Source organism: Uranotaenia lowii, chromosome 1 (assembly GCF_029784155.1).
Source record: "Uranotaenia lowii strain MFRU-FL chromosome 1, ASM2978415v1, whole genome shotgun sequence".
NCBI classification, from domain to species: domain Eukaryota; kingdom Metazoa; phylum Arthropoda; class Insecta; order Diptera; family Culicidae; genus Uranotaenia; species Uranotaenia lowii.
In genome coordinates, this window is record NC_073691.1 from 189897392 (window position 1) to 189910124 (window position 12733).

The 12733-nt window shown below is 34.7% G+C and overlaps 1 protein-coding gene across 1 annotated transcript; it reads right to left on the reverse strand.

Annotated features, from left to right (window-relative positions):
• Positions 1–549: 549 nt before the first annotated feature.
• Positions 550–1443, reverse strand: LOC129738239 (uncharacterized). The gene is made up of 5 exons (XM_055729426.1): positions 1242–1443; positions 871–1185; positions 721–801; positions 594–664; positions 550–561 (listed from the first exon to the last, which is right to left on the reverse strand). The coding sequence occupies exons 1-5, from the start codon at positions 1441–1443 to the stop codon at positions 550–552; spliced, it is 681 nt and encodes a 226-aa protein (XP_055585401.1).
• Between the last annotated feature and the right edge of the window lie 11290 nt (positions 1444–12733).

The window sequence follows — 12733 nt, forward strand, 5'->3', positions numbered from 1 at the left end:
GTTTTTTTAACGCGGTTTGGCCTAACAGCGGATTTTCTCAACATTTTTGATTCAGCCCTTGCCTTGCTGTATCGGAACAATTTTGTTCTGAAGAAACTCTCCAATTTTTGCATGGTATATGTTGGATCTCCAATCGAGGTTATATCGAAAATCAATTTAATGATATTCCCGAACTCACGGAATCCTCGAGAAGACTTGCCGCCTCGGCTAACTCCGGTCCACGTAAACAAATTCCAAAAAGTTCGGCAAAAAAACATATCCGCAATAAAATACACTGCATTATCACCTTTCTCATGGTATGAGTTTGGAATGATTACCTTAGCCGAGTATTCCAACTGAAAATAAAATAATGTGAGACATTAGTTTTAAAGAAAAGAAAAGGTTTTGAATAAAATCTGACAAAAAAAATTATTAAAAAGTATTACATATTTGTTCCGTAAGGTTTCGTCCGACAATGCAGTATTCCATTCAACTAACTGAATCTCGTTCTCAATCGGTTTATGCAGTTCTACAGAGCTCGAGTTCTCTTGTCTCTGGTTTTTGTTCATTTCAGAAAGTGAACTCATCCTTTCAAAATTTTTCTGGAAACAAGCTTCGACTACCTTCTCAATTGTTGTTTCGATGTGTGCTTTTAAGTTTTCGATTATTTGAACAATTCTGTCATCTTGAAAAGATATAAAAAATATTATGTTATGAAATATATTTTATTATTTGTCTTACCTGAGCTGGGCGTTTTATTCAATGTTGTTGAAGTTTGGGGAGCTACATAGAATATTTCATTCTGTGAATACATAACATCATCTACAATTAAATGAAAAACAAAAGTTAAGATGAAAAAGGACGGCATATTGAATATTAATTTATAAATACCTTGTGACATAGGCGAGTTGGGTCCTTCTACTATCAATTGGGTCTTCACATCATTTGCTCCGAAATGTTCCACCAAAGGCTGAATCGAACAGTTAGCAGGTGACTGAGATATATCCTGGTAGGACACAATTTGATTTGACGAACCGGGATATGCTTCGAACGTTGTTATGTGGGACGGCAGGTTATTTGAAATCATGTTCCCGGTCGCTTCCTCAACTTCTATCTCCGTTATTATTTCCCCTGCTGGCTGTTCAATTTCAAGGGTATTCGGCCCAGCTTGTTTATGACAAACCACATCATTGGTTTTCAAAGAATCTGTTGTAAGATGAAGAATTAATCTAAAGCTCAATAAAAATGAAAAATAAACTTACCAACGAACTGCTTGTTGTAATCAACTGGGAGATTTTTTTTAGCCTTACACGGCTTGCTGGCTTTAAGTTTCTTGCGTTTCGTCTCTATGTCGGACACATCCGTGTTCGTCAGAGCAAGAGTCGCTGCCTCCGCCGATGCCAAGTTCCTGAATTTTTTATGAATTATTACGGGAATGTCCTTAGTGACACCGTAGTAAGCCATTCCGCTGGTTCTTAATGCCTCCACTTTTTCATTGGATAATTTGGGCCACTTCAAAATGTGGCGCTGAATCCACGAAGATGGGACGCACATCACTTTGAACTGCGATGCTTCAATAAATTGGACAACCGTATACATTTTCTTTTAGAATTCAATTTAAACGGTACCGTAGCTTCCAAATATCCCAATTGACTGTTTTCAAATAACTTTCAGTGGTGCCAGACAATCGTTTTGTTATTTTTTTAAATTAACCAATACGATAAGTATTTTCAAAAATCTTTCATACATATTGAATAAAAGGTTTGGATTTTTCTAATAACAATATTTTAGAAGAAACCCGTATGAAATTAAAATATCCAGTAAATTCTCAGAACGAATTAAATCCGTTTTTTAAGCCTTTTAAGGATACACGTATTTCGTCAATCTGGCAGCCTTCATTACAAATGCAATTCATATTGTGGACAGCAGTCGCATAATATAAAGTCGCAATTGTATATCACCTACATTAGGGAATTCTTTTCGATAAAATATACTTACTATCATATATTAATACTGTTGAATCGTATATGATTCTTGAACGGTTTATATCTACATTAAAATGTAGCCATATAGGAAAGATATAGGAATATCTAGGATAGATAGGAAGATCTATTTATAGAATTGCCGAAAAAAAATATATGGGCTATCCATAAACTATGATATTTTTTCAAATAAACCATTTTCCTCTGTGCTACTAAATCCATCCAACATCCCATACTTAAGAAAAAATCAATTGATAAATATAACTTTAAATGATTTTAGCAAGCGATACATTTAATGTAATAAGCTAACCAAGGCATCATTGTGGTAATACTTTTCGGCCCCGGATCTATGCCATTAGCGCGAAGTATTTTTAGTCCACTGAGCTCGGCGCAGTTGTGCATAACCATGGTTCGTTATATTTATTAATGAAATTTCAGGAAGAATGGGTTTTGTTGTACGAAAAGAATTTATACATATGGGAAACTTGAAGCTTTTTTGAAAAGCTTAAGACTCGCATATCTATAAAATCACTTCGCATTGACAAATTTCAAATTTGAGTATCTAACTGATAATAGCAATATTAAAACTGGTTAAACAGAGATATTATAAACGAATGCATTCTTTGCCACAGATCTACGAAAAATGCATACCAATAATTTAAGAACAAAAAACCTTAATTTTCAAATAGTTGCAATTTATGCAAACAAAAGGTTGTTTCTTGGAACGATAAAAAACTTAAAAATTTTACTTACATTTATTGCTAAAGCTGTGGCAATTTATGGTGGCACTGCTTCTGGATTCCAGTTAAAGGTCATCATGTTCTTCTTTGTTCAATTATCACAGATTGGCCCTTCGATAGGTTTTGAACTAAAAATAAAAGTTGTGAGAAATTTTGCGAAAACTTAAATACAAACCTTGATCTGCAACCGTTAGGTTACAATTATTTGTTAGCATCTTTTCCACAATGGTTTTAGGGGCCTCAATTTTGAAACAGGATTTCCGACCAGCAGCATCTCCGTAGTAAAAAAACACTTTTCCATATCACACAAAATACTTATTTTCATAACTTTTGTCCTTCAACTTAATTATTTTCATTTCTGTTGTTCTGTTTCTTTTAAAATTTTTCGAGCATTCAGTTTTGTAAATAAAAATTTTCCAACGGCTACTATTTTTTCTGAAAAGGTTACTTTGAAATAAACTTTTTCTTGAGCGTACAAATTTCAAAAGTTGTTCACGGAGTAATGGAATTTCATTAGGAATTATGTACGTATGAGCGTGGAGATGTTTGATATTTTGTTTCATGAACGAATCGAATTCGATGAAAATGTGTCAATTTATTTGATCATATACTGAGTGTTACATATATTTTATAAAAAGAACCACCAGTTAAAAAAAGAAATACTGAACTTACACTTTTAGCAATTGTACAATTGAATATATCCAGAATATAAGAAATCCGATGATTAAATTCTATTCAATGTTGCATTGTTTATGGACGGCCATCAACCTATATTTCAGTGGTTCTTGAAACGGGTCGAATTGATTGCTCCAAGTGACAGAATATGTTGAGCTCAAGTTCGAGTATTACGAATTGGTGATGTGCCATAGTGGTAGAATCGTCGGCAGCTAACTCAGAGGACCGGAGTTCGAATCTCGAAAGGTACTTACATATGTGATAATATAAAATAAACCACAACAAACACACACTGTAGGACGTTTCTATATGAAGGCCAAAGTTTATTTTTATTTTTGATCAAAATAATGTCGTATATCGTGATAAAATATCATGTTATTCGGGTTTGAAACTATCGTAAACTTGTACAAATCGAATCCTATGTCTTTGCAATTTTGAAATAAAGCAAATGACATCTAATCGTATATATATTTTAATGGAAGATAAACTAAATCGTACATTCAATGTTGGAAATTTCTTTTCATATTTATATCGCCTCCATTTCTGTAGCTATATGCTCTTTTCGTAAGTTTTATACGATCATTTAATGTGGTATATTTATATGTTTAACTCAACTGTTTCAGAAATATACCTACCAAAATGTTTGCTGGGTCAAGTTTTGAGAAACGTCCGCACTATAGGAGATCCCCATACCAGCAAGCGGACAGTAGTTACAAGTTGCAAAAAGTGGATATTTGAAGCATGAGTCTTAAATTTGTCCAACGAGACTTGCCGAATTCATTCACATCTGCTTGTGATTATCGAAACTAGTTGACATATTTATAACGATCCAATTTCAATAGGAGATCAAAGCAACCTACCGTTAGTGAAATGACGTTTTTTTACAACCAAATGGAAGTTTTTTTTTCCGAAAATTTAAAACTTGTCTACAATAAAGTTGTAAATGAGTGGATCTGGACCAAATTTTGCCGATGGATATGAAGAGGACAACAAGTGACAAGATTGAAACCACTTTGCCCGGTTCTGATGCGAAAAGTGATGGTGGTACAGCAGCTTCCAATGCACAGTTGTGCAGAACATCAATCTAGCTGTACGAAATTAATAGCGCCCAGGGATGAAGAGATAGACATTTGATGTCTTCAGCAACATTGTGCAGTTTTGCAAGGAGCATATTCTAGTATCAAAATTTTTGCCAAGGGGTCCACCGATAGCGAGATAAAAATGCTAACTTTTTTGTTTTTCAAATTAGAGCTTTGATGTCTTCGACAAAGTTGTTTATCTGATCAAAATACATAAGTTTGTTGAATATGTCAATGTCCTATTATATCGCCCTCAGGAGTTACAGTCAAAGTAAAAAAAATCTCTTCAAAAAACAGTATTTTGAACCTGACACGTTGTATGTTGAATAAAATGGTTCGCTGTCTTTGAAAAAAAGTTGTAACAAGCCACGATCTACATTTGTCTCATACATTATGATGGGTTTAGAAGTTGCTGAAGCTCTATAGAAAGCATTTAGTGTATTTTATTGGCAATTTTGGAAGGCTCGTCCATCGAAAAGTGCACATTTTCGCAACACCCCCTTTTTTGTGATTATTTTTGATGATAAGCGGAACCATTTCCATTTGAAATAAGCGCGGAAATCGGTGGAACTAGTGAAGATTTGAATGATTGAAAATACACATTTTATGTAAAAATTACCTATTTTAAATTCTTATAGAAAAAACGTTAAAACATTTGGTCGGGATTCGACCAGACCGAACTGAACGCCATCAGCATTTTTCCGAGTCACTCGAGTGTAATGTATGCATATTTTCAACTATAGACAAAATCAGTAGAACTTAAAAACTAGAATCAATCAATAGTTTATAATCCAAGGAATGTATTCCAGTTAATTATTTTAGATTTTTCGGCTTCGCCTGAAAATAACATGAGTTTCAAAATCTGCAGTCTAAAAATTTCCTCATGGCGTTCAGTTCGGTCTGGTCGAAGGGAGGCCATTTAATTGATTAATAAAATGTTGTAGTTTTCTTTTATACATTTTGTTTATTAAAAGTCATTCAAATTCGAAAAAAAAAAAAAACAAACTATATAAAAGAAAACTGTAACATTTTATTAATCAATCAAATGTTTTAACGTTTTTTCTATAAGAATTTAAAATAGGTAATTTTTACATAAAATGTGTATTTTCAATCATTCAAATCTTCACTAGTTCCACCGATTTCCGCGCTTATTTCAAATGGAAATGGTTCCGCTTATCATCAAAAATAATCACAAAAAGGGGGTGTTGCGAAAATGTGCACTTTTCGATGGACGAGCCTTCCAAAATTGCCAATAGAATACACTAAATGCTTTCTATAGAGCTTCAGCAACTTCTAAACCCATCATAATGTATGAGACAAATGTAGATCGTGGCTTGTTACAACTTTTTTTTCAAAGACAGCGAACCATTTTATCCAACATACAATGTGTCAGGTTCAAAAAACTGTTTTTTGAAGAGATTTTTTTTACTTTGACTGTAACTCCTGAGGGAGATGTAATAGGACATTGACATATTCAACAAACTTATGTATTTTGATCAGATAAACAACTTTGTCGAAGACATCAAAGCTCTAATTTGAAAAACAAAAAAGTTAGCATTTTTATCTCGCTATCGGTGGACCCCTTGGCAAAAATTTTGATACTAGAATATGCTCCTTGTAAAACTGAACAATGTTGCTGAAGACATCAAATGTCTATCTCTTCATCCCTGGGCGCTATTAATTTCGTACAGCTAGATTGATGTTCTGCACCACTGGCACTGTGCAATGAGGGATGGGAACTAAGAAATCACATCCATTTCGGGATCGAGGATTGGCGGTGGAATCAGCGCTTACTCACATTCGGAATTTTAAAAGATAAGTAGCGAAATCAGTTCTACTGAAGAATTCATTGCCAATGATTTTGATAAGCTGGTCCAAAACTGAATTTCATTTTTCTAGCGAAGATTATTTGTCAAAACAACACCTACTGGCAATTATCTTCATCAATTATTCTTCAATGATGTTTCAAAAAATCATAAAACTATTCAATGAACTTCTGGTGGCATTTTTAAATTTTGTCGATTGCGACTTTTTGAAGTGAAAACATGATGTTTTTGAGCTTTCATACTTAACTTAAAAGGGAAATGCTCAACTTTGCAATCTCATTGGATCTCAATCTTTTGAAATTCCATCAATTGAGGCCTTACTTTTCTATATTTGCATTCTATATTTGCAGTTGATAGAAAAATGGGCATTTTGGGGAACTGGGGCATTTTTGGGAAAATCAAAAACGTGTTCTGTCATGGTAGGCTGCACTATAGACACTATAATTTCATATAGTCTGGCAAAGAGGATGACGGGAGCCAATCGAACTGTCATTCGCGCGAAGCCAATCGAGCACTCAACGATCATGTTCAAGCTCTTCATAACTTTCTCCAGTTGCAAAATTAAAAATAGTTTCTCAAATTCGTTAATAACATGCTATTTTTATCACTTCAACTAGAAATCGCTTTTGAAAAATATGTTATGATTTATAGGTGAAAAAATAATGAAAATTACGCTAAATAACTTTAGTTTATGTTAACAAAATGTCAGAATAGCTTTGTGAATCACAATACTTCAACCATGATTTTCCAATATTTAGAAAGTTTGCTCGATTGGCTCCCGCGAATGACAGTTCGATTGGCTCCCGTTATTCTCTTTGCCAGACTATATGAAATTATAGTGTCTATTGGCTGCACCGTGCTAGACAGAAGTTTTTTTTTCGGCTGTAAATTTCTTGAAAATTGAATAAACCAAGGTTTTTTGAAACACAAGGTTCTCCGAATTTCACAGCAAATAGGCGAGGAGTGAGCGGGGCGCTCAATGAGTTTGTTTACAAATATAAGATTATTTGCTTAGTTATCGATGGTTTGTTTGTAAAAAAAAACTCCTTTTTTTAAAGGGATTTTAACTCGTCCCTAGACCAAACGAATCACTTCTCGGTTTTACAGTTCATAATGTAATTTTGTGTTTCGCAGGAATACTAATAACTTTTTCTCTTCAGTCACGGATAAAAAACTCTACAGGTTGTTATCAAAATTCGTATGGTTGGCTCTTCCATATCACTGATTTTTGGTTCAACCCATAATATTGCTAAATCTACATCGATGACTACGAATAAACTAGCGTTGCTGTAAAGTTGTTTTGGCTATCGAGGATTTCTCATTTGCTCATCGCTAATATAAACTAACATATGACGGATTTGGCTATTTTATTCAGGTCAACTTAAAGATTCTAAATGTTAGTTTTTGAATGTCACAAAAACAGAAGATGGTGGAAGTTATTTTTTGGAGGACACACATCAGAAAGCGAAAATGTAAGTTCAATTTGTTGTGTAAGTTGATTTGTTCTACTATTTAACAGTTGTTTTTAGTTTCAGATTCATCCGCTGGGACATATATGTTGAAGCGCGCATACTTTGATCCCGGTAGGCCGAAAAAATGGAAAAAAAAAACAAAATCCCCCAAAATGTTTCCAAATCAATTTTACCACGTAAGTAATTTGTTATTTTTTGAATATTTATAAGCTTCTCTCGGTTGAAAAATTTTGAGGTTTTTTTTCAAATTTTGTTTCAGGGCCAGGGTGGCCTTTTCCGCGCAAGTCTCAAAAAATATCCTTCTGGAAACGGCGGAGCAGCTTCATCAATAGCATAAACAAATATGCCACTTATATGACATATGATTAAATTAAAAAAAAACATATTAAAAATAAAAAGGAAAAACTATGCATCTAACTGCTCAAATGATTGTTTTTTCGGGTCAGAACCAAACAATCATATTTATGGTCCTGTAGACGCGTAATATAACTGATAAATCTATATATTTTTCTCCGTGGTGGGGCAGTTACTCAGGATTTCACGTAGATTATTAGCAAGATGGCACTATGTTCTTTGAAAATTGTACTGCTGACATGTCACCAGGATATGTTTAACGGTGATGAGTACGTTGCAACTACTGCAGTTGGGGGGGTCTTCCTTTTTTAACATGTGCTGGTGTGTGATGTTGGTATGTCCGATACGTAGGCGCGTCAGGGCTCTTCTTTCGATGTTATTGTTCCTGTCGGTCCATTTTTCTGTAGAGTTTTGAACTCCATGAGCTCCGCAGTTGCAAAGCCTAAATAGTCAAAATGTCTGATTCGGGAATTTTGTATACAGTAAGACCTCCTAAATATACACACCCCGGAATAAGCTAAATTACAGGAAAGCTAGATGAACATTCAAAATATTATCGAAATGAGGGAGCTTCTTCTGCCATTCCTTAGGATCCTTAGTAGTAGATATTCAAAATAAATTTGATACCGCTGAGTTGAAACGTCTTCCTTGTATACCCGTTATTGGTTACCTACCCTATTTTTCCATACAAGTTTGGTAAACCTAAATTGGTATTGGCAGCACGAGACATGGATATTGCTCGAGGAGGACCTGCGTACACTCGGGGTATTCGAGCGACGAGTGTTAAGAACCATCTTTGGCGGCGTACAGGAGAACGGAATGTGGAGGCGAAGGATGAACCACGAGCTCGCGCGACTCTACGGCGAACCCAGTATCCGGAAGGTGGTGAAAGCTGGCCGGATATGCTGGGCGGGACATGTTGCGCGAATGCCGGACGACTGTCCTGCAAAACAGGTGTTCGCTACGAATCCGGTAGGAATAAGACGAGCGGGGGCGCAACGAGCGAGGTGGCTAGACCAAGTGGAGCGTGATCTGGCGAACGTGGGGTGCCCGAGAAATTGAAGGACGGTTGCCATGGACCGAGTGAATTTTAGGAATTATGTTCGTCAAGTTATGTCGTGAGACGGAATACTATGTAATAAAAATAAAAATGATTTCGGATCTTGGATATTCCGTGGATTACTTGGCTCGAAGGACATTCAGACTGAAGGTTTTTCGATATCTGCTGTGGAAAATTGACCATTAAAGGGAGCAGAGTTTAAATAAAAATATTACCAAATACAGCGTATTTTAAAAAATGTGAAATGAGATTTTTTAGTGTTAATTGTTGAAATGTGAGATTGTAGTTATAAGTTTAAAGAACTAGGTTGTTTTCGAACTAAAATCGATTATTATTGCTCTTCAATATTTAAAAATTCGTTGCTTTCAAGACGGTTATGCTAAATATTATTATCAATAAAATTGTGATATTTAGGGTGTGGCCAAAGACGAGTTAGGGTTTTTTTTAATCGAAATTCAACCGACTACAGTCATTTTTTTTTGGAAACGAGATAGGTTAATGTTCTTGATGTTTTACGAAAAGTTAAACTGATCAGAAAATAGTTTTTAAATAAACATGTTTTTCTCAGAAATGGGCGTGAGGTTTATATTTTTCAGGAAATTTATTTATAGTTCATGATCAAATCTACAAGTTTCAATGAAATCAGGTTCAATGATTTAAGGTGGATGTGAGCAGTCAATCAAGCTAAGCTAAGCTAATCTACAAGTTTCAATGAAAATTTTCAGCCTAGGTTTCGCCGTTATTGAAAGATTTGCAAAGCTATGGACGATCAAAATTTCCATCTTTGATCCTACTGTTCTTATTTTAGTATTGAACTGGTTCCTTCCATTGGATCTAGATCTAAAATTCTTATAAAAAGTATGATTTTTCGAAAATAAATTAACAAACTAATCGAAAATGTAATCTTTAATCAAATATTAGTTATTACAGATTTTCAACGATTTAAAACACTTAAATTTCTGCTTTAATATCTCAAACACTATCACTCTCCGTTAGCTCTATCAGCAGAGCAATATCTAAAACTTATTTGTGTTTACATACCTACTTGTTGTTTATTTGCGTAAAACTGACGAAAAATGTTAGAAATGTTCAATATTGGTTCTCAATTGTGCCCCAATTAAAAATTCGCACCTTTGTTTATTTGTGGGTGTTGAACCAAAGTTTTGTTGATGTCAGGTCTAAAAATGGAACATCAAAGACAAAAGTTTCCTATTTTTGGACCTTTCACAAATTTTCCGGATTTTCCATTGATTTTCATTTAGTTTAGGAAAAATAGGTAGTGCAGTTCATATTCTTCACAGTGAAAGTAATTTTCCTTTTAACTTTTTGGCTTAGACAGTAAAAGAAAGGGATTTTTCCTTATTTACTCTGATTTCTCAAACCGCGCCCCACTATGTGAGCAGTCTGGATTACCACTAATTATAAGGTACATTTTTAAAAACGTTGAAAATTTTAGCAGAAAGACTTTTTATGGCAAAAGGCGTTATGGTAGGATTCAGGCAGAGTAAGAGTTCATTGTGTGCATGTAGTATCTTTATCCTATGCTAGAAAAATGAATTATTTACAATTTTCGGCATTTTAGGACTAAAGTAGGCTCTAGGTCCAAAGTAGTCCAAAGTCCTATTTTATTCAATAACATTTTCGCGCAAAAGAAGCATGGGAAGTAAAAACAAATTGTCTCAAGAAAAATATGAACCAAGATCCAAAACCAATTAAGAGAGTTTTATACCAAATCTCAAAACTATGGGAGAAAAAAAGTACAACATGATATTTTGATAATATGTACCTACTACTAAACGCTGGTCTGTACTAAAATAATACAGACCATGAAAAATCCCAAGGTTTGGATGAAATCCCAAGGATATTTTTTTAATTTCATTTCTGATTGTGAATTCAAGATCACAATGAAAATCACACAATTGAATCAACATTAAAGAATGTTAGAATATATTTTAAAATCCAGATTTTGAACATTGATTACAAAAAGCAAAAAAGTTCAGAATAAAAGTTTTTAATTTTGAAATTAATTTCTTTATCTATTATCATCAAACTGGGATAAAAAATGAAGAATCACGTGAAAGCCCCTCTTAGATTTTTTGAAAAAATGCAAAATCTATGAAACTCTGTAAAATATAAACTATGCAGACACGAGTGCCACAAGGATCGTAAAGTGTCGTAAATTTAAAAAAAAATCAGAATGGGAGTTTTAATCATTATTCATCGCGTTATGTTTCAACTAGAAGAATTCAAAAGAAATTCGGCTTACTTCAAAATTTCAAAAGCTGAAAGAAGCGAGAAAATAATGAAAAACGGAAACAAAATCTTTTTTTTTTTTGTTAATCCCAATAGAAATATGCCTTTAGCTTTCGCTTAAACCAAGGCATAAAAACTAATCAATTTTCATCGATAATTATTTCCTCTGGACGTAGACCACTCCACTCTTTGAATACAAGCAGGGTTGGTCGGCTCTTCTCAAACAACAAAGAGCCGGGATAAAACAACACTGTTTTCAGTTCGGCTTCCGAGTGTAATCCTCTTTCGCTGAACGTGCTCCACTCGTTACCCGAGTTTACACGAGCTGTAAGTGACTCGGACGGCAAGTGTGAGAGCATTTGCATCTGAGTGGGAGAAAGAGAATTCTTAACAAAGAGCGCTCTGTGTTTCAGTCATACACCTCAGAGTAAATGAAGAAAAAAATTATTTGGACTCCCACCACACAACGTAGACAAAATAACAACAATTTCTGCATCGCTGCCTACTGCATGCCCACTGCATGCCCACTGCTGTTAGCTATTTTGGATTCTTTTTTCTTGCTAAAGGTAGCGTTCGAAGAAGAGGTGCCAGGTGGTTTAGTCAAAAAATCAGGACATCGCGAAGAACAAAAACAGGATTTTTCAGGACATCAGTAGATTGGTGAAAATACAATGCAGCTCTTCTTAGATTGCATAAATTAAGGCGAAATAGCTGTGTAGTATACGCCTTAATTTATGCAACAGAAGAGATGAGAAGTTAGGTGGCTTGTAGTTTATACCGAAAAACACCGTTCAAAATATCATCTGAACCGAAGATTACCATTCGTTTAATAGGTTAAACTGTTTTTATTACGAAATCAATTGCAATTAAGATCAGGACGACTTCTAGAAAATCAGGACACCTCTGGGACCTTTGATTCGGGGAGCAGCATCTTTTCTCGTGAACGTACCACGAATAAACTCAGTGAGCTCTGAGATTTCTCCTCAACATAATGCGCTACAGATTTTTCCGGAGAAGGGAATTCTCTTCATCAGCGGATGTGAATGCTCTCGTTCTCTCTTATGTGTTGACAATCTCAATCTTGATTTCAGTGCGATTTATTTCTCCCCGCAGAGATTGGAGGAGCAGACGAAAAAAATTGCACTCTCTTTCACTGGACAAGCCGATCTGAGGAGTTTTGCCACCTATAGTACAAGTATGGTTAATGAAAAGATGAAAAACGACGCACTGAAATGAATGTATTCCTCGATTCATAAGCCACTATCTGTATTCACCCCTTTATTGGTCTGGTTTTTATTGTTGTGAAAATTGAA